Source organism: Ruditapes philippinarum, unplaced genomic scaffold, assembly GCF_026571515.1.
Source record: "Ruditapes philippinarum isolate M1 unplaced genomic scaffold, ASM2657151v2 ctg1961_1_1_1_1, whole genome shotgun sequence".
In the NCBI taxonomy this organism is placed as follows: Eukaryota; Metazoa; Mollusca; class Bivalvia; order Venerida; family Veneridae; genus Ruditapes; species Ruditapes philippinarum.
In genome coordinates this window covers 67,988-91,501 of record NW_026858357.1, presented here as the reverse complement: position 1 = coordinate 91,501, position 23,514 = coordinate 67,988, and the positions used below count along the sequence as shown (strand labels likewise).

At 31.8% G+C, this 23,514-nt stretch overlaps 1 protein-coding gene across 5 annotated transcripts in view; it reads left to right on the top strand.

The window, feature by feature from the left end:
- Nucleotides 1-22,884, top strand: part of LOC132752936 (uncharacterized) — a 34,314-nt gene extending 11,430 nt beyond the window's left edge. For 2 of the 5 annotated variants that reach the window (XM_060743352.1, XM_060743348.1), the window contains exons 6-23: nt 728-826; nt 1,306-1,401; nt 2,502-2,600; nt 4,017-4,079; nt 6,422-6,514; nt 9,150-9,308; nt 9,948-10,040; nt 10,740-10,859; nt 11,789-11,905; nt 13,758-13,934; nt 14,790-14,876; nt 15,174-15,191; nt 19,294-19,377; nt 19,882-19,968; nt 21,367-21,468; nt 21,911-22,024; nt 22,442-22,537; nt 22,807-22,884. In XM_060743352.1, the coding sequence (XP_060599335.1) occupies nt 728-826; nt 1,306-1,401; nt 2,502-2,600; nt 4,017-4,079; nt 6,422-6,514; nt 9,150-9,308; nt 9,948-10,040; nt 10,740-10,859; nt 11,789-11,905; nt 13,758-13,934; nt 14,790-14,876; nt 15,174-15,191; nt 19,294-19,377; nt 19,882-19,968; nt 21,367-21,468; nt 21,911-22,024; nt 22,442-22,537; nt 22,807-22,869 (1,767 nt within the window). In that variant the 3' untranslated portion in view covers nt 22,870-22,884. Of the gene's footprint in view, nt 1-727; nt 827-1,305; nt 1,402-2,501; nt 2,601-4,016; nt 4,080-4,829; nt 4,920-6,421; nt 6,515-9,149; nt 9,309-9,947; nt 10,041-10,739; nt 10,860-11,788; nt 11,906-13,757; nt 13,935-14,789; nt 14,877-15,173; nt 15,192-16,738; nt 16,757-19,293; nt 19,378-19,881; nt 19,969-21,366; nt 21,469-21,910; nt 22,025-22,441; nt 22,538-22,806 lie in introns of all 5 variants that reach the window. The other 3 variants (XM_060743350.1, XM_060743349.1, XM_060743351.1) reach the window with 3 other exon arrangements.
- The last annotated feature ends 630 nt before the right edge of the window (nt 22,885-23,514 follow it).

Sequence of the window (23,514 nt, the reverse complement as noted above, 5' to 3'; positions counted from 1 at the left end):
CTTGCAAGGGAAAAGTATGTGATAATTTCCCCTGCAAGGGAAAACAGCGTGATTATTTCCCCTGCAAGGGAAAACAGCGTGATAATCCCCCCTGCAAGGGAAACCAACATGATAATCCCCCCTGCAAGAAAAAACAGCGTGATAATTCCCCTTGCACTGAGGGAAAACAACATGATAATTTCCCCTGCAGGGGAAAACAGCGTGATAATTCCCCTTGCAAGGGAAAACAGCGTGATAATTCCCCCTGCAAGGGAAACCAACATGATAATTCCCCCTGCAAGGAAAAACAGCGTGATAATTCCCCTTGCACTGAGCGAAAACAACATGATAATACCCACTGCAAGGGAAAACAGCGTGATAATTGGCCCTTCAAGGGAAAACAGTGCGATAATACACCCCCCCCCCCTGCTAGGGGAAAATAACATGATCATTCCCCCTGCAAGGGAAAGCAATGTTATAACTCCCTTTGAACCTACTTAGTTTTAGCTTGATAAGATCACCTTAGAAAATAAGCATTTTTAATTTTTTTTTCCAAACTTGCTTAATTTGTGTAGGACTGTTATAATTAGTTATCTTAAATGGAGACGTTTACGTTTAGAATGGAGTGTCTGAAAGAATTAATCACTGTTACCATTGTAAAAGTTTACTCAGGTGGTAAGCCAGTCAAAATGAGCAACCATAGGAATACCTTCTTGAGATAATATCATGATTATTTTTTTAATTTCAGGATGACCAAAACAGATTTGTGCCTGAGAAGAAAGAAAAATCACACGCAGATGAAGCTAGGGAAATTGTCGCCAAGTATGGTGTCAAATATTGTAATAAGGTAATGTTTCTGATAACTTTTTTGAAAATTTAAATCAAAATTTATCTAAACCAATAGCTTGCTTTTTGTATGCTACAAAAATAACTTTTAGCGCTTTGATGAAAGACTGCTTTTTTGTAAAATTTTTATTGACTTTACATAAGATTAATATTGTAATTATAGCATAATTGGTGCTTTTTTAATTTTTGTTCTTACCATGTGTTCTTGACAAACACTTATCTAATTAACATGTGTATGTCTTGTAGAAAGGACAGAAACCTGTACCAAACTGCTCTAGAACCCCGACCCTATCCCCCACCCCCATTTTTGTAATTGAGGGTTAAAGCTGCATGCCTCCAGATGAGCCAAAATATTTCAAGAAAATCAAACTTTAGAAAAATTTACTGAGAATATAAGAAATTTAAAAAAGATAAAAGTATTAATTTAATGTTTTGTGTAATAAATGACATGTATCTGTACATGATATTTTTGTTTTACAGAAAGGAGAAACTCTGCTACATAAGTATGTTGACAAACCAAGAGTATATATGTATGTGTTTGCCAATCATGGAGTACCCATTAATGTACAAAATACTGTAAGTAATTCATTTTTTATTATATTTAACATTTGAATATATAAAAGTTTACCATAACTTACTGTTTTCTGGCCGCCGTATAACTTACTTATTATCTTGCCATGTAACTGTTTTTCTTGCCGTATAACATACTGTTTTCTTGACGTATAACTTACTGTTTTCATGCCGTGTAACTTACTTTTTTCTTGCCGTAAAGCAGTTTTCTTGCAGTATAACTTACTGTATTTTTGCCGTATAACTTACTTTTTCTTGCCGTATAACTCTTTTCTGGCCGTTTAACTTACTGTTTTCTTGCTGCATAATTGTTTCATTGTGGTATCGACTAATATACCAGATTTTTTTTCAGTTTGAAATGATAAAATAATGAAAAATACACATTTGATGTACATTTATAGGAATTTTAGTTATTTGTGATATTCTTTGATTATTATTCTGATAAAAAAATCTAACATCAAAGTCTCTCTCAAAGATTGCTTAAAAACAATTTTGTAGACACAATTAATTGTCAAAATAATGGTAATACATAGGAAATTAAGACTTTTCAATGTGGGAAAAAAAACCCTCTAAAAACGTACTGTTTGTATTTGTGATAACCTGACATTTGGACTGGAGGTATTTTTATATGATAAAGGATGCCTTCTGTTTATTGACACCAAAATTTCATGATAAAGTACTGGGAAGACAAAATGACAACCTATGTATCAACCTATTGAACGCCAATGTTACGCCCTATGTGTCAGCCTATGTACCAACATTTGTGTCTACATATGTGATGGTATACATGCCAACTTATGTGACATCATATATGAGTGCCTATGTGATGACACATGTGTTAACCTAGGTGATAACATGTAAACCTATGTGTTGATGTATGTGCTGATATATGTGCCAACCTATGTGACAGCATATGTGATGATGTCACATGCTGACCTATGTGTTTGCCTATGTGATGAAATATGTGACAAAATATATGTATTATAGACTGGGTCAGAATACTTTTTTTATTCTTTAATAATTTAAAATTTTCAAATGTATTCTAGAATAATTTCGTATCCTTTTGTCTATGATTATCTTGTTAAAAATTTTGATATTTATTTTAGAATGGTGATACGGCGTTACATCTTGCAGTCAGAAAAGGTAGAGCTGACGTTGTAGAAGCACTAGTACAATGTAGCGCAGATCTTTCCCTCCGAAATAGGGTTTGTTCTTAAAATATTTTACCAAAACATGCAACCAGACCTGAAAATTAACTTAAGTGAACATTCAAATTTGATGTATTAAAGTCAAACAAACACTATTAACGTCATATGACAACTTTCTAGCTTTACTGGTGGAGGAATACCTCAGATATCCATTTCACTTGAGTAAGAACCATTGGCCTTTCATAAGCTAGCCGGGATTGCTTCTTCGCATGAAAGAATCCAATGTCAAACCCACAGTATAAGGGGGAAAGTGGTTAAAAGTGAGTGACCTATGCAGCTTGACCACTGAGGCTCCTTTTCCTGTATAGAACAGGGATAAAGATTCAAATGCATCAGAAAGTTCTAGATCTTGATTCTGTTCTATAACAAGACCAAAACTAAGTATTCGGTCACAAGAATTTTTTTATTTCTATACCATTGTAGGATCTTATTAAGACCGCCTCAGAATTTATGTGTTGGGGGCGATTTCATGTGTTTTGGAATCGATAATTATTTTCGATCAATTGTCATAAATCATGATAATTTGAGCCACGTCACGACAAAACCAACATAATGGGTTTGCGACCAGCATGGATCCAGACCAGCCTGCGCATCCGCGCAGTCTGATCAGGATCCATGCTGTTCGCTTACAGCCCCTTTAACAAGTAAAGAAACTGATAGCGAACAGCATGGATCCTGATCAGACTGCGCGGATGGGCAGGCTGGTCTGGATCCATGCTGGTCGCAAACCCATTATGTTGGTTTTGTCGTGACGCGGCTCATATAAATTATTTTCGGTCAGTTGTCGTAGTCTCCGTGTCCACGAGTGACGTATTCAACCAAATGCCATAATTGACACAATGTCGTATTCGACTAGATGTCTTTCGACAAAATGTTTTTTGTCGACAAAAGGCTACATTGGGAGTCTATCATAAGACAAGCTGGGCAGTGCCCAGTAATTCTACCTGGGTAACTGGTGATACCATAAATAGTGCACTGAGTCATAAATGTACATGTATAACCATGTGAGAATCAAACACCATGTGACCTGAATCTTGACATTGTAGCTAAGTAACACAATTAATGAATAATAATAATTGTTTGTGTGAAATATTTAAATTTTGATAACTCAAAATATTATTTGAGAAGCTTGCAGTTAGATAAACTTCTCATTTTAATATTTTTAAAAAAAATCTGAATGCTAAATAAAAATTTGCCATTTCAACACCTTTAAGTGCAGTAACAGGTTAACTGCTATTAAATTTCAATAGGAGTTAACCTGTTACTGCACTAATGGAACAATTTGAAGATTAAAAAAAACAAAAAACAAAAAACAAACAGTTTTGGCATTGAGAAATCAAAACCAGATTCACTGATCTTTTATTTAAGCTTTATCATGCTTTGCAATTAAAATCCAATGTTTGTGAATTTAAGATGGGACAGACACCTGTGGATGAGGCAGAAGGAGAAATCAAGTCTTTCTTGCGGATTTTCGAGGTATGACATAAAAATATTTCTCTCTATTTTTTTTTAAAAGAAAAGGAAAATAAGCTTTAAATAGTCATGATATGATCTATAATGATAAAGTTTATATTTGAACAATTAGTAAGAACATTTTTCGGCCAGTTTTTGGATAAAAGAACCCGTCATTTTAGGCATCTATTAGATGCAGAATTCATAGCAGAATGCCTCCAGATTCTTGCTAATTTTCATGGAAATTTTGAAAATGTGTTAAAAAGTAAAATACACATGTATTTTCAAGACAAGTTAACAAAGAAAGTAGCTTACTCAGGGTTGACAGTGCATCTAACAGCACTCTAAATCCATGTAAATATGACTAAATAAAGATCAAAATATGCAAGAAAAGCCCTTACTGCATTAGGCAAGCAGTAGAAATGTGGTGATAAATAGTGCAAAATCAGTCATTTATTGCATATAAAATAAGAATTATTGCTTGAATTCTTGATATTTTTACTTTTTTTTTTAAATCTTAGAACAATTTTTTCTCAAAATTGATTTTCTTGGCTCATCTGGAGGCAAACAGCTATAAATAATTTGATTAAAAATAAACGAGGGGAAATATCTTTGTTGATAATTTTGATGTTACACAGTTTTTCACCAAGAGGGTTTGTGTGCCTTTAAACGTTACACATGTATATTTAGTCTACAATATTTTACATATGGTTTTACTGAACAGTATAAATTGCTCTAATATTTGATGATTTTATTTCTCTTTTACAAATATAGCCCGGATTTGTGCTTGCTGTTACTAAAAACTCTCATTTGCTTCAAAAAAATTTCAAAAAATATTGGTGTAATGTAAACGGAATTTGTAAGGTACTGGTTTCTACTAAGTAGGATTCTTTTAAGTTGCTCGTTTCCATGGAAACATTTTAGAGTATATATTTTCAATCATAATTGGGAAAATACTGTTTAAAAAAATAATTCTCAAAATTATGATAGAATGAAAGTTTATGTTAAAGCTTGGAAGAACACCATGGGCATTATTTCAAATTTCTATGGAAATGAAATAAAAAAAAATCCTCAAAATTTTATTGTTTCAATTGGCATCATTATTAGAATTCTATATTTGTAATACCTACTTTGTTTCCACGGCAACAGAGCAATATTCCATGGAAATATTTCTACTTGTTTCCATGGACATACTTTGTAGATTCCATGTTTTTCCTGATTGTAGTTTTGCTAGTTTTCAATTCTGTTAACATGTTTTATCTTTTCATTCCTTCTTTTAATTGGTTTTCTTTTCGCTAGATTTGAGTTTAATTTGCATGACAGATTTTGCTGTATTCATCACCTTAGTGCAGTAACAGGTTAACTCCTTATACATTTTAATAGGAGTTAACCTGTTACTGCACTAAGGTGACAAGAAATGTGGAATTAAGGCTTAAATTACTGATGGCTTGAGAAAGTTAAGACAAAAAGTATGTTAATATTATACTAGAAAAAAACCTACAATCTGATTATTTCTTCCAACCTTTCAGTATTTCTTTCCCAACAAATTGAACCAGTCTCATAATTTTTCCCTGCTGATTTTGTGAAATCGACTCAAATCTTACTTTGAAAATATAAAAATTCTCTTTTAATTTCTTGAATGGCAAGTGCTTTGCATGAAAGACGAAATCCCTCTAAGCTAAGACATGAGTGAAGCTTAAATCTAAATAAATAAATGTACATTAAAGAAAGTCCAATAGGAAACGATGCACACTCAGTTTGATTGAGCCTGTTTATGAATGCTGTGTAATGTCTACACCAGATAGCAATAATTTCAGTCAAACTCAAGAGTTTAACTTTACGATTGATGATTGGTGATTGATTTGGAAACATCAGCTTCTTTGTGGCATATTGGTTGCGTTATAGGTTAAGGCATCAGAATAATCCCTGCCTGATGCGACAGAATGGATCCAAATTACTGGGGTCTATGCATCCCTTAGCTTCCAGCAGGTGAGGTGGTTTTGACCCCTTTAAAACGATGTTAGTCAAAATTATCTTTCCTGTTTCGACGTTATGTAACTTAAATTGGGTTGGTGCGCCGTAAAACAATACGAAACATACATACCCCTCCCCCGAGAAGCATCGGCATGTTTATTAGACATTCTCCTTGATAGTAACTCTTTCTTTTTTTTCTCTTGTCTTTATCTTTATGTTCGAAATTATTAAACCTGAAAATACCAACGATTTCTTATTTGACCAACCGCTCTTTTTCCCCTTTTAGAAATCAACTAAACTAATGATGAAACGAGTATGATTAGCTAGGTATTAGATATTTTATGTTATATTTTAGTTCAGTGTGACGTTAGTTATTTTGTCCTATGTTTTAGTGCGGTGTGATCCTAGCCGTGCGGGATTCACATTTCAACCAATTGCTTCGTCAAGTTAAACGCAGTTGGTGTAATGTTCATACAAAGGTCAAGGTACGTTGTAGAAATATTTTATACATTAGTTAAATGTACAAACCATCGGTATAATAAACATGTACATGTATATGTGTTGTTTAGATGTTAGTTCGATCCTGGTATATGTTGTAATGTTAATATATTTTCCTCAAACAACAATGAATCTTTGTAAAAATGATCGAGTGTTGAAATAATATTAAGCACTGATGAAATATTTTAGCCATATAGAGAAAGGGGGCAGAAACAAAAATATTGCAGTTCTGCACAATCTTTGTTTTGTTTTTCAAAAGCAGAGGCAGTTTTTTATGTGATAATGCATACATGTAGTTACTTTCTCACAAAGTTATTATTGGTAGGAAACAATTATAATTGGCATGAATATTTTCATATATAACACTAAGAATATCCAAACATAGAAATAAGGAATAGGAAAATGTTTATTTAAAAATGTGCTTATTACATGTATTATGATGATATTTAACATGAAAACTAATATTATTCTCCAAAAGATTTTTACCTAAATATCAAAATTTCCTTATCTTATATTTTCTGTCTTTCAGAATGACAATATCTAACTGCATGCACAGTTTATTTTTACGAAATTTGTGTAAAGAATTAATCATCCTCTTAATTTGAAAACCAGTCTCAAAATAATTGTCATCTATTCGTCGATTTTGAATTTGAAATTTAAATTTACAGCCAATCAGAGGACTCTCAGTTTCAGACAGGTCTTGAAATTGAAATGTTATGTTTCCTTTTTTCTCTAGTTTGAACTTGAAAAGTTGTGTTTTTTTGTGTACATGTGCGTTGTTGTTGGCATGATTTGTGTGTATTGTTTAGTGCATGTGTGTTTGTTTTGATGAACATGTGTGTTTGGTTTGTGTAAGAAATTATTTGTATGTTTAAAACATAATTTTCTGAATAATTTTCAAATTTTCATGATGTGTATCCCAATATTTTGTTAACTTACTTGTTCTCTTCTGATGTATTTTGTGCCCCATAGTGTCACATAAGGCCAGTTTATTATTAACACCTGACTTCTTAGCACTTTAAATAGATTATGCAACAGATGATTAAGAAAAATAAATTGAAACTCGTATTTTTGTGCTAATCTTAGCACAGTTTGAGAGAAAAGCATTGCAACGCTTCTCAGTTTGGCACATTTTTTCACAATTAAAATATTTATTCTGTAATAACGGAGTGAGCAAATGTTATAACATTTGCACATTATTAATTGGTGTGGACCTACATAAAAACATTAATCTCGAAAAATTATGTCCAGTCTCATCATGTCAAAAATCCTCAGTGGAGTCACTTTAATAATCATTCAAATTGAGCTGCATCATCAGTGGCCTTTTAGCTTTTGTTTTGAGATTCTGCATTGCAATAATTAAAATGACATTCTATAAATAGTTGCAGGAAAGAAAAGATTATTTTATTGAACCAATACATGATTTCAGTTGAAATTAATTAAATAGAAATCAGACACAAACTGTTTTTTTTTGTTTCGTTAAAACAACAACAACAAAAAACCCAAACAAAACAAAACAAGAAACAAACCCAAAAGCAGTTAAGACAAAAATATCCTATACATGTATAAAATATAATTTCCTTATACATGTGTAAAACATGTTCTGTTGATAATCAATAAGTTTCAAAGCAAGAAATAAGTTAAATTTAATTATGTAAAAAATAACATTGTTAGAAGTGAAGTATATGTATTTTTATTTCCAAAACATACATGTAATAACTAATTAACTATATTAATGTTCTGTCAAAATGTTGACAAAAGGGCATTATATTTTTTTGTTAAAATTTTCATTATCTGATGTATATTAATACATAAGATTTACCTTAATTTTGTTTGAAGGTATAACGCTAAATTATGTAACTGTCTCTGAAAGGAGTTTTTTTGTGTCTCGAAAAAAAATTCTTAAAGATAATGCTATGCTCATCATTCTTGTGTAAAGTACGTATTTTAATTACAGAAATTTATTGAAACCTATGAAATTCTTACTGAATATGTCTCATTTGGATAAAAGAATGAATATACTATGTATGCGAAGCTGTGTTCCATTTTACAGGTCAAGTGAAGTTCGTCTTTTCTTGAAAAAAAAGCCAGTCTTTTAAATGACACTTATATATTCAAATTGTGACCACCTATTGTGTGAAGGGTTAAAAACACAACATATGTACTATGTATGAAGTCAAAACAAAAACATGTTTATTTTATTATTACAAAGAGACTGTGTAGCATATATCAATATTTTCTAATATGAAATTTGAACATAGTTTATCTTTAATAAATTGAAGGGTTAGTGTTTGAAGTAATAAGCAGGGTATGTTTTAAATAATCACTAAGCTTACTTTAATTAGCAATAAACTTTTTTTTTCAATTCTTTAAAATGTAATTCATGTGCGTGACACTTTTGTGAAAATCCTTTCCAGCTTCAACCTTAAGAATTTTAAAACAATATCATCACCTTAGTGCAATAACCCCTACGACTTCACCTATTACTGGACTAATGTGACGAAATTGTGGTTTTACAATTTTTATGGTATATTTGGTAAATTACACTCTTTTAAAATTAAAACACTATTTGATTGGTGTTGCTTAGTCATGTGACCAAAAGGTTTTTACCAAAATTTGCAGGATGATAAAAGCTTATTAGAATGGACAATGGAGAAAGCCGATGTAGGCATGCTTTCTCTGTCACCTGAGATGAAAGTATGCTCAAAAAATGAATTGAAGACCCAGGCTGACATAGCACGAAACTCTTACCGAGTCCTGTGCGATTGCAGACCAACAAGTGTAAGTTTTATTTCTTTAACTTATAAAAATATTACATAAAAATATAGCAAGTAAAATAGCAAGTAAAATGAAAGTTGCTGGCCTCCAGGTGAGTACAACAGAATTAAAAAAATGATCCTTATTTCATCTTGATATACCCAAAATCCATAATAGATATTTCCAAAAACGGAAGCTGGAAAATCCATTTAAAATGGGAGGCAGACAAATCCATTTAAAATGGGAGCTGGCCAGATCATTTAAAATGGAAGCCTTAGACTGATCAATTGAAAATGGGAGGCAGGCAAGTCCATTTAAAATGGGAGGCAGGCAAATCCATTTAAAATGGGAGTTGAACAAATCCATTAAAAAACTAAGCAGTTTAAGGGTAAAGTTAATGATAAAAAATCAGGATGCTCAAGTTTATAAATCAGAAAACATTTTTTAAAATTTTTTACCAACTGTTTAACTAATATTTAGAGTAAAGTAGTGTATAAGTAACAGAGAAACAATGCGTCTTTTAAATATTTGATTGAATTAGATTTTTAAGCATCATTTCTTTTCTACAACTGCTTATTTAAGTTAAGTAAGGGCTACAAGTATTTATGTATGTTCTGACATGTTATAGTTAATTTTGATGAGTCATATTTTTTGAATTTGTAGGAGTTAATACATGCAGTATTATGTGAGGACGTGGAGTTGGCACAGCAAGTTTTGTGGGCAAATAAAGACCTGAAAGTTAATATCAGATTTAGGGTAAGCAGTAAAAATGATTGTTATATGTTTCTAAGATATATAATGAAGATTATCAAGTTTGCTGTTCAGATTAAAGGTATGTAATATGCTTGTCATGATACAGGGATTTAAAACACTTTAACATATGTTTAGTTTGTCAAATCATTGTGGTGCTCTAACAATAATGAAAGCTTGAGGCTTCATTGGAACAGGTGTTGGAGAGTTGTTTCTCAAAATCTTTGGTCAAAATCCTTTCTTTTATGCAAGTAAGCATTTTGTCTAACTTTTAGAATGTTGTTGCTTTCCGTGCTCAAATAGTCAAGAAAAAACAGCTTAAACATTGTAGCTATTTATTCAGGGAAATATGCATAAGCACATACTACATTGTCACATAATTATTATATCAACATGCATATTATAAACACACTCAAATGCAAGGAAAATAATTTTAAAGTCGAGTAGTATGTTTTATTACCTTAGGATTGCCTATTAAACTAAAAGCTTAGTTCCATGACAGGATTGGAACCCACGTGACTAGTGATCCGTATAGATGACTAGTTTGCGATTGTAAACAAATCAGCCAATAATTTGCAGCCACAAAAGTTTTAAAATATTTTGTAAGTTAAAAAAGCTTAAAATTTTCCTTTTGACCTTTTCATAGGCAGTATAATTAGAATTTGTAAAAAGATAAAGAAATACTTTTCAATATTTCTCGTTCAGGATCGAAAAGGAAAGACGTTACTTAGTCATGCTATTGAAACTAACAACTATGAAATGGTTAAATTACTGGTGGTCAATGGTGCCAATGTAGCTCAAGTCAGAGTCAGGGAGAATGAGCAAGTAAGTATGAAAAAATCCTGGAAGTATATTATAAAAATGTAAAGATTAGTGGCAAGGGTACTATGTAATTTGTCTTGTTCTGTGCCGAAAAAAATAAAATAAATTAATAAAAATACATTGTAAAAAAATGCTCATAAAATAAAAAATTCAGGAAAGATCTGTGTTGAAATATTTTTTCTTGTTTAATTTAGCAAAGAAAACAACACTTTTTGTACATGTTTTAGTATTCAATAATCATAAAGAATCTTGAGTCAGCAGAAGCAACCAAACAACATCTGTACCACGCCATGACAAAACCAACATAATGCATTAGCGACCATTTGCTCGCAATCTGATCAGGATCCATGCTGTTCACCTACAAACCCTATTACAAGTAGAAAAACTGATAGCAAACAGCATGGATCCTGATCAGACTGCGTGGATGCGCAGGCTGGTCTGGATCCATGCTGGTTGCAAACGCACTATGTTGGTTTTGTCATGGCACTGCTAATTTTATGTTAACTTTGATATTTACGCGTCAAAACAGCCAGCAGAGAGCCAAACTTGAGCACCTTTGAAATCTGGTCTCTCTCTAAACTGACGCATGTTTTGTTTAATGGCTCTCTTGTTACAGAAATCAATTAAATTAAACCTCCCTTATCCAAACAAAATGTCCGGTCCCAATTTCATTCTTTCTGTTGTTAATAGTAAACAACCTTTTAGATCCAGAACCTGTCTGCTCCAAATTCCGGAATTGTTTTAAATATAAAGATTATTATGATGTTTTATAGGAAAATTAAATTTGTAGATCAAAAAATTGTTGCCCTTTTTTACAATATTATTTAGTGTAAGGTTAAATAACAACAAAAGGTATAAGCTTATTAGGCTGATATAATTTTCATTTTGCATTTTCAATTTGTTTCAAAATATTAAGAATTTTACTCTTACAGACTGACGTAACTGTTCCACTATATCAGAAGGCCTTACGAAGAGATTTAGATGTAAACATTGTAAAGCTTTTACAGACAGTGCTTACAGATAGTACTGAACATCAAGAAAAAGATGTGGTAAGATAAAGTCTTTGTTGTGTTGCCTCTTCAAAGTAGTGTTATATAGGGATCACTTCTCCATCCGTTTGTCTAACTGTCCGCACTACCGAATAGGGTTAGAGGGCCATAACTGTAAACAGAACAAAAGGGAACAATGGAGTTCATTTTGTAACATAAAAGGAATGGGTCGATAGCCCTTCATTAAACAAAAGAAAATAACAATAGAAATGACCCTTCATCCCAATTTGGTCGCATGTTCGTCCATCAAAAAACTTGTCCGGAAAACTCCTCAAAAACTACTGGTGCAATTTGATCCATATTCTAAAGTAGTACACCATTCTAAACTTGTAAATACTTGAAATCAAGTTTATTCTTGTTAGCTTTTACATTTGTTTATACTTGCAATGTCTAGTAAACAAGAAAGCCCTAGTACATTTTTGTATACTTGTACGCCCTTGAAAAAAACTAGTATTTTATTTCAAATGAATTTCCCTAATACATAGAGAATGAGTAAATCGCAATTTTCCTGTAGTATACATTTTAAAAAAAATGCGACTTATACTAATCGGTATAAAATTGTAGTAACATAACCATTTGACATTAACAAGTCTACGTTGCAAAGAAATAAAAAGAAAAATCTTAAAAATTTTCATGTAATTCATTGTTATGTAAACATTGTTTTTATATGAATACTTATAAATAACGTAACAACTTTTTTTATTTAATACTTATAAATAACGTAACCACTTTGGAGCCAGCATTATCTAAAATAGTTTTTTTTTATAACAATTGGACTTGGTTGAAATGTTATTGAGTTTAACCACACTACCTTAAGCGGAGCGAGATCAGTACCTTTAATTTGTCGCCCTTCTTGATTATTTGCAATAGATTTCTTTGTGAATATTTGTTTTTTTGTATTATTCTTATAGCCTTACATGTATAGAATAGTTGTTATAAAAATATTAAACGTATATATATTAATGAGTTGTTTTTAAGTTATTGTTCAAAAGTTTAGTTTAACAATAGTTCATTGCAACCATTCTATAACATCATGTATTTACTTTTCAGTCAAGGGGCGTCCGTGGCCGAGTGGTTAAGGTCGTTGACTTCAAACCACGTACTTGCCCCTCACCGCTGTGGGTTCGAATACCGACAGGGGCTTTAGATTCTTTCATGTGAGGAAGCTATCGCGCTAGCTTACGGAACGTCGGTGGTTCTACTCAAATACCCGTTCGTGCCTGAAATAATGCACGGAACGGCACCTGAAGTCTTCCTCCACCAGTAAAGCTGAAAGTCGCGATATGACCTATACTTTGTCGATGTGACGTAACCCCCCCCCAAAAAAAAAAAACAAACTAGTCAGTACTTACTTACTTACTTTCCCGTTGTGACTGATGCTGCCTCTAAGGGTTGAGGCATCAGAATATTGCAGCCACCTTTTCACCCTGCGTGATCATAAGTGGTGACTTAATAGGTTCCAGTATCTACAGTCTGAGCATATCTTAGTTCCAGGAGGCGAGGTGGCTTTGACCTCTGTTGTTGCTTTTAGTTTGTAACACCAGAGGAATAGCCAAAATTATCTCCCTTACTGTTCCGTCACCATATGACCTAAAATGTGTTGATGCGCTAAAAACCAAACCAAACAAACAGCACTTATTTTAAAATTACCCATTTACTCGTGAATTGTTTTGTCAAGAATGAAAGATAAACAGGTACCATTTTAAAGTACATGATGTAGCATGTTTATTATAACAATGCCATCATTTTAAAGCTTTATTTAATCAGTTTATAAAAATAAAGCAAATAATTTAAGAATGAAAAAATATCTTAAGGTAATTATAAAGATATTCTGTATATCAATTCTTTTCAGAACGGTAACACCCCTTTGTTGCGAGCTATTGAGAATGGAGTAGATACACAAACTATTCATTGGTTAATTAAAGCAAGGAGAGGCTACTCACTCATGGACAGGAACTGTGATGGTTTTACTCCTAGAGAAATAGCTTTCAAGAGAGGCAGAGATAATGTTGTGAAAATGATAGACAGGGTAAGCAAACTAATCTGATTTAGTTTATGATTGACAGGGCGGTAAGCATTAAAAAGTTATAATCCAATTTCTGATTTAGTACAATGACAGACAGGATGGCAAACATTACAGGACAAACATTCTATATCTGATATAGATAAATGATAGGCAGGGTGGCAAGCATCACAACATTCTATATCGGATTTAATTTTTGTCATAAAAATTGTCAGTAAATTCAAAATAGAGGCTGTTTGATATAACTTGTATTTTGATTTAAAGTTTTTTAGGTCGTTAGCAGGTCCAATCTGTGTGTTTACCAGAACCTTTATAAATATTTAAAAGTAATCGGTCTAAGGTCTTAATTAGTATTGTATTACTTTGAGACACTCGACTATTTATTGAAAGTTATTATTTTTGTGAAGTTGCTTAAAGTTTACATATGTGATTATCTTGGAAAGTGACATTGAATTTACTTATTTGCTTACAATATCTAAGTGATTAATTAGATACTAATTAGTACAGCTGCTTATGGAAAATGATGTCAGGAATATTACAATAAAGATATCCCTGTGAAATCCAAAGTGATATCTAATTACATGACCAACAGTTTGCTTGTAATGTCACCTAAAATGCAATGTGGTTTAACCTGGGAAGTGTCATGCCTGAGAAATTACCCAGCAACAAATAAATTAGGAATACGAAGGCTGTTTTTTTTTTATAAAACATCAGGTTTAAATTTTTGTATCATTTGCTGCCATACAAATAGCACATATTAAATTAAATATTGTATTTTTGCATCCTATTTCAATACATAATTCATATTCTGCAGGTTTTTTAATTAGTTTATGTACTTTGATTTTGACTTTTATTTTTCAGTACATTGCTAAAGAACTGCCACCAATTGTGTTACGACTTTTCCCAGTTGCTTTTTACCCATCAGAACTTCTCAATATTGTAGACGAGGTAATATAAGGTTCATTTATCAAATATGAATGAAATTAGACAAGAAAAAAGACCCACTCTTGCTCGTAAATGGATAGATATAAAGATAATTCCATTGAAAGAAAATTTAATTCTCTAAATAGCCTTCGAGTACTTTTTTCCAACATTATTTCAAGTAATTTGATTTAATGCTCTGCACGGCAATTTTATTACTATTATTTCAATAAATTCATTGCAATAGATTTAAATTTAAAGACAAAAATGGCTCGTGAATATTGTTGTAGAAATAACAATTTTTAGAATATATTTTATGTACAGGATAAGGATGGTGGTGAGGTATGATAGTGGATATTTTAACGTTTGACCTGATCTTAACACTCAACTTTTAACATTTTCTATCAGTCCCTTAATTCCATTTTAATCTAATGACATTCTTTAACACTTAGCCGATCTTCAACACCAACGGAAATGTAAAGTTCTATACAGTAGATTGAAGACTACTCATTGGCCAATTTAAAGTTAAGTCAGTCACAATCGGCCAATCAGATTCGACCTAAATGGGATTTTGAAACCCTTAACAAAGTCTTTTAGTCAACCGAAGGGATTTAGGTCGGTCCCTCTGTAATAAGCTGAGAGAACCTTAAACAGGAACACAAGATATGTTGCCGTCACAACTTAGGGTTATAAGGACACCGTCATTAGTCTCAGTAATAATGAATTTTAGCTGCTTACTAATTACCATGCTGAACCAGTACCAATATACATGTACATGTAGTTCAGGTTAAACCAACTAGGCATGAGCCTATGAATAATACTTTACCGTTTGTTATTAACAGATCACCCTGTCCTTTTAAATTTAGGAGTTAAACATGTATTTAAAATACATACAATTAAATCTTTGACCCTCCATTTTAATATGTAGGTGAGTCATCTTATGTTAAGGATTTTAGAGCTCTTTTTGCATAACAAAAACTATATTGTTTATCAATAATAAATTTACTAATACAAAGCTTTATTTAAAAACCTCAGTAAATCTGCTTTTTAATGAGCTAATATTTACTTGCTCTAATATATTGTAGTGTGTTTATTACTTTCTTGCTTTAAAGTTAAAAAGCTTGCAGTATTCTATTTATTGTAAGAGTATAACTAACTATGATTATTAGAGTACCAGACCGGAACGTGGTTCTAAATTCAAAAAGTTAAAATTCTCTTTAGCCTTCGTGCTTTTCATTAATTTAAAAGCTGCTTATTTATCAACTTAAGTATCAAATATGCATTTTTAGTATCCCATTTTTTATCATCCAAGGAAAACGCTGCATTTCTTAAATATTCGTGTGTTAATTTTCATCAAAAAACAAAAGTCGATACTATATTGAATTCCGTTCATAGTCAACTTCGTTTTTCATAGTGCTTCATAGAACCGCGTATTGACATATTTAAGTAAGTTATGAAGCCAAATAAAGCTTGACACTAAGTATGTTAGTAATCATCCGTAGCTGTTCTACATAATTAAAAACATTCTACTCCTGTCGCTATCGCTCCCATCGAAGTTTCTAATTTCTGTAGAACAGCACGGATGAACAAAACCACTTAAGCCGAATCTGGAATTTTTAGGGTAATTTTGTTGTGCTAAATGGTTCCAACAGATTTTTTACACACTGAATTCTGTGACCAACCTATATATAGTCGAATTCTTATCTCATGAATGTTCTAAATAACGTTATTTATTGTATTAAAACCATTGATGTTTTTCCCTTATTTTATGACGCTTGAATAGAAGTTAACTTTTTACACTTGAAACCTGTCACATCTCCTACTACATGTGCTAAAATTACTCGTTACTTTCAAGAGTGATATGATTGCTTAATTTGTTTGATTTACAGGAATATATTCAACAAATGGTTTGTATATATTCATTACACAGAACAACGTGTTAATTAGATTAGATAATTCAAATATTGTTTGGAATTCAATGATATCATCAAGTTTCAAACATTTTTATCTTTTTGTTTTTTTTAAATGTAATAAAATACGTAAGGATATGTAAAAATCAATGGATTGTTTACAATTAAGTACTGGATTACCAGTTTAGATTGTATTTCTGATTGGTTAAAATATTACAGCTGTTGATATGATTTTTAAGAATTTATTAAACTCCAAAGAAATACAATGTCTTCCAAATGACATAAAACAGTAAATAAATAATGAAATCAGAGTGATATCCGTGTTTGTAATGTTTCAATTATGCCAAGAAAACGTATGAAATTTGATTGTTCCGGTTTAAAAGCCTTTGCTATAAACTGTTTCTATGCTCAATTTCTACTTTATATGAAAAGAAAAATCCCTTACTTTTATAATAAAGATTTACATTACATGCTTTATATGACCGTGATCTTTTTCTGACACTGCAGTCATTACTTGAAATGGAAATAAGTAATCTTTATCTGTTAATAAACATTTTTTATTTCAAATAAAGTATATACGAGGGTTGTTCGGGAAGTTCTGAGAATTTTGTCATATCTCCTATATTTTTTGTTTCTAAGACGTAATATTTTGCACATACTAAGATTAGCATATCACGGAACTATTCCTTAAAATTGAATAGAATCAGACAACAATAGCCAGAAATAGTAGTAACCATAGCAACACTATAACGCCGCACCGGAGCAGTCCGACTCTAAAGAGAGGTATAACGCGCTACACTAATAATATTTCGTAATTTTGATAACGTAAAAAATGCGCGAAAACGCTGGTCAGCAGCGAAACGTCATGACGTAATTTCCTGAAAATATCATAACGTTATTTAAATTCTCAACGGATCAACATTGTTTTAAAGTTGTTGCCAAGAGCCACTGAGTAAACAACATGACGTCGATAGGTGACGTTGAATTGCGAAGCATCGTGAAATTTTGTGTTGCGCTGGAAAAGTCTTCCACAGAAACGATGAAAATGATCAATTCTACAGGAAAACACACAGAGCGGAATCTACCCAGTTAGAGATCAGCCTCTTGGGGTTTGAGATCTTAGAGCACCCTCCATACAGCCCGGACCTCGCTCCGATGGACTTCCGTGTGTTCCCGGAGCTCAAATCACAGCTGCGTGGAAAACGCTTTGACTCAGCTGACGATCTTGTTAAGCATACGCAAGCTATAGTCTCGTCCTTTACCGATAGCTGGTACGTGGAAACATACAATAAGTGGATCATCCGACACAGGAAATGCATCGAAATTGCAGGTGACTACGTTGAAAAGGTGCGACGATCGATGGACTTTAACGTCGCATAACGTTGCAAATGATGTCGGCGTGCTCCGGGTGTTTGTTATATGGTTATTTACTATTTTTATTATGTTTTAGTTTCTGTGTGTATGATGACGATATTTTCAGATACTGTACAGTATATATTGAAATAAATGCGTATATATTTATATTTACGCTAACACGACTACAACGTGTGCTATAAAACAATTCTCAGAACTTCTCGAACAACCCTCGTATAGCTAGATATATTAAGATGTGCCGGTAAGCTTTCTTTAACCCACATTGTGACATGAACCAAATGTTTAGAGTAGCAACTGCAAATGTTAGGTGTCTGTGATCGGTCTTCATGTAAACGCGTGTACAAAAATGTTTTTCAGAATTATCTAATATTGAAAAAAGTTATATATCAGACTTTTTAGAATTTTTTTTTTATATAAAATAGGTCTTCCTATAAGAGACCACAAGTGCTTAGAATAGACAGATTTTTTTTCTTGAACCAATTATTGGATTATCACTGTATTAAGCAAAATTAGCTTGTAGAGCCCTTAAGTAGGCCTCAAACAAATTTGCATTTTAGTTGATCTTTGAATGGTCCACTTGCTAATTATTGCTTTCCTTTCATGATTTGATGGATCAATCATCATTGATCCAATGAAGTCTGTATCTTAGTCTTTGCAATCATTAGAATATGTAATCTTTAGACATCTTTAAACTTGATAATGTTTTCTGTAAAGAACCCGGTAATACCCCTGAAATTGCTCCAGAGCTTATATAGATTTATCTATTGTGACATTATGACCTAGCCAGCAACATGTTTTTCATTTAGGGCGGTCTTTCGCGATCCTGTCTTTCTCTATTTTTTGAATCAATATATAGATCATAATTTCATTTACGTGATTTGTACATAATTGACCATTGATTTGTTTTCGCATGGTTTAAATATCAAATTGAATACAATGATGTTAAAATGTAAAGTTATTTTCACTTTTACCTGTGAACTCACCACTGAAATTTAGATTGGCATACTGTCATCACCTAAATTATACTTTATACGGACTATCATATACATAAATATGGTTACATAAATAAATCACCCCCACCCTTCAAAAAAACAAAAAACAAAACAAAACAAACGAGATACGAGATTTTTACTGTAAGAACGCATTGATATCATTTCCAGACTGGAGATTCTTTGGAACAGAAGCTAACCAAGGTTGCTAAAGAGCATCATGTGTCAACATGGATAGATGTTAACCAAACACAGGTACATTATATACGTTGACTTTCTTTCCAGATTTTTATACTTCACAACAGCAGGTGCCAAGTGCTGTGTGGCAGCCGTAAAATGTTGCCTCGTACTTCACTTCAGTGTTGTTATATTTTTCTGGTCCTTCCCTCATGTACAGACTCAGTCTGCAATTCTCTTGTAATTTTGTTGTGATAAATGCTTCTGAGGGATCACTTTCTTTCCAGATTTCTAAACGCAAATAACTTTATTTAGATGAAATGATCAACCCAATTTGATCAGTACAATTTTCACTTTATTGCTAAGATTAATTTTATGAGTAGAGTGTTGTACTGCATTTCAGTCCTTTTGTCTTACTGTTGTTTCAAATGCTACGGAAAAGTACTTTTTAGAAAGAAGTACGTATTTCACAAAATAGAAAATTTTGTCAAACTTTAAATTCTTGCTCAAATTAAATATTAAATAGACCGTATACTAAACAAAATGACTAATGCCAATTAATATATCTTGCTTTTATTTCAGAACAATGCTATAGCCTTGTTTGAAGCCGCAGCAACTGGGGATGTTAAAAAAGTTTTTCAGTATAATAACGCTAATTACCAAGACAAGGTGAACCATTTTGTTATTGTTTATTTTCTTTAATGCATTTACATTTTACATTTGTATAGTCTGATTTTATTGACCTGTCAATTATGAATACATTATAGGACTCATTTAAATATTCGGTCCCACTTCGGTTTGGTCCGTGTAGTTTACGAGAATTAATGTGAAGTATATTAGTCATGGATTGAAAGTCACGCCAGCGTAATGTGAAGGTTTTCGTTAATTCACAATAGCACAGTCGGTTAAGAGAATGCCTGATAGGTCTGATGAGAGGTCTGTGGTTCGATCCTTACTGTTGCCGTTGTTTTAGTACTCTTTCTTTATTTTTGCAGTATACTTTAATGGAACAGATTTGTAGTGTGTTTTACGGCATTGAAAATACATTTATTGATTTTAATCCGTTTCAATTTTAAACATGAATTCTTAAAACATGTTATTTAAAAAGAGTATAGACATAACAAAATTAAGTAAAACATAAAAAAAACCAAACAACATAAAATAAAATAATATATAGCTTCAATAATGTTGAAAGTATTAATAAGAAAAAACATGGACCAACGCGGTCTCGAACTTAAAACACGTGTGAGACTTAGATTATAAACTCGTGCTTTACCCGATTGCGCTATAACGCTGAGTACTATTAGTTAAGAGATAAAAATTAAATTAAATTTCATCGTACACCGTCTATCTTACGGAGCTTACCGAAAATCTACCGAAGATTAATATACTGTGTGCATCGACCGTGTAATCAGTGTTAATAAAACCAAACAATATAACCAAACAATATATCATATGATTATTTTCTGTCATTTTCTGGTGATATATTATAATTTCTTTGATCTTCTTTCAATAGATTTTTTTTCACAAAATCACAAAATTTTCTAACATGGTAATAGGTAGAGAAAATAGAGTTTTGAGAAAGTCCAAAGAAGACCTTTAGAAAACAGTAATTCAATAAATAAAGGATAGAATAATTTTTGTATTGGAGTCAAGTATTGTTTTGAATTTCAAATGTAAAACAGTAAATTCAATGCATGCTGTGCTTATAAAACACTTACATATAAAAGGAAAGCTAAAGAATAGGTACTCTTTACTACAAGAACGTTCATATCCTGAAATTTGAATAATTGATCGGGAATGATAATTTGCATTTCACGTTCTTTAATTCTATTAGCGTCATAAAATTTGACTTGTTAGAAATAAGAACATGGTAATAACTTGTTAATTATTCAGGAAAGCCATTAAGGCAGACCAACAAGATACATGTATGACAAAAATGTGTCAAAATATGCTTAAAAAACACAAACATGAAAAAAAACTGTAAGAAATATAAACTTTAATCTGATGAAGATTTCAAAATTTTTATTAATGTATTATTGATGAATTGCTGATTTTTACTTTTAGAATGGGTTTACTGCTTTAACAAGAGCAATAGTATTCAACCAGTTTGATGCAGCTAGAGAACTTTGTACCAGAAGGCCTGCCTTGAGAAAAATAGGAGACAACGTAAGTCTACTTCTTACAAAATTAAATTTGCAGATGCAACCAAGACACAGCGATTTATACATGTCAAAGCTGCAATTCATGGTGTGGCAGTGAATTAGTTTAACCCTCAAATTTTTTACAAATAGTTTTCGAGGCATAGAAGGGCACGTGACTTGTTTTTGATTTTTTTGTACATAGATTATCTCTTGATCTCTAAACCGGGTATGGTTGTTAAATTTATCAGGTTTAAAGCATGACTGCTTGTGTTTTCCTTCTTCATGAATCATTTTTATCAAACGTTAAAAAACAAATAAACTACGATGTTCAAACGCATTCATCTTAAAACCGTTTTTGGAAGATTCAAAAAATACAAGTATAAGATGTCAAAATTTTAATGTTTTTTTTTCAGCCAGAAGCTAATCTGGATTATCTCTCCTTATACTTTAAAAATGTTGTTTTTCAGTGCAATCGTTATCCATTACATTATGCCTATGCATTACCCAAGGAGCAAGGTGAACAGTTTATCAAAGTAATTTTAGAGAAAGATGCTAACGAGATTGAAAACAGGGTAGATAAGGTAAGAAAAATTAAAAGCAATTATTTATTTCATTGATCTATGGCCTAATATTACTTTTAAGAAAAAACTTAATGATAGTAAACTCAATAATCGACAACTTCTGATGCAGTCTTTAAAACAAATTCTTGGAACGTCTCTGTACTTTTGCCATATAAGGTAGCATGGAAGGTTGGCTGAAGTAGGACGCTGACACATAATTCCAGATATGTAAGGCAACTACCTTAATCTTAGGCAACCACTTAGATAAAATAAACATAAATCACAGCAACAAACACCATGCAAGAAATATCATTATATTTTCGTAATTAGATCAGTATTAATTTCAATTTTCAATTATCAATCAAGTTGTATATCTGTTATAACTTTGAAAATTGAAAAAAGAAATTGAACAACATCATTTTTGTTTTATTTTTTAAGGATGGAAGGGTAGCAGCTGACTATGCAGAATTACGAGAAACAAAGGAGATAAAACAAATGTTGTACGATGCTAGAACACTTGACTTGTTTGGAAAGGTAATGCTGTTTCTCATTTCATATCAGTCAACGTGCAAGTTAATACAAAAAATTAGTGGGTTTTACTTTTTTGTAGATTTGGATGATTTTCGGCTGTTTTTAAGAAAATAAGATATATGTATGGTAAATTCCAATTAATTCATATAAAACAAGACAAGTATTATGATTAATTTAGAGCTAGATAAGTTTATTTGCCGCTCCTCATTTGCCTATCCTTATTATATTGTCTTGTATATGTGTTCTCTTTAAATTTTATGTGTCACTTTCAGAGAGGACGACCATTGGGTCCGTGGCCAAAAGGTGCTGATCATATTCCTCCAACAGAACAGTAGATGTTTAAACAAGAGTTATGACGGAGTTTAAGAAATGTTCAAAACATTTGTTTCACAATATTCCATAGATAAATCATAGTCATATTCAACGTTAAATAATACGCGGTTAAGAAAAATACAAGAGTAAACGAGTGAATATTACAAGGACTGAAAAATTGTATTCTATGAAATCTAATAGTAGGAACAGTTGTCTTCGGAAAAAGCTTCGAGGGAATTTATATTTTTACTGTCCAGAGAATCATGAAAATATTGAGAGATTATTTTACTTTATATATGTTTCTATTACAAGAATATACATGTTATTTAAGATGATGATATGTATTGAATTTCATAATATTGGAATAGCAGATCTGTGATAGTATCTAACAGGGAGAATACATTCATTTTAACTTAAGCTCACATTGTGTTTTATTATAACTTGTTAAATACAAATGTTTTATTTCTTGTTAACTATATACACAATAAACGTACTTTTACCTTTTAACTTTTACAACTTCATCAGATTTCCTCCCTATAATCTTCTAATATTTAGATTTAATTGAAATGCTAGTATACGTTAATAAGTTGTCCTTTCCCGGACAGGTATTATGCCACCTTGGTTATTTGGCCTTATATTTCCGTCCATTTCCAAATAATTAACAAAAT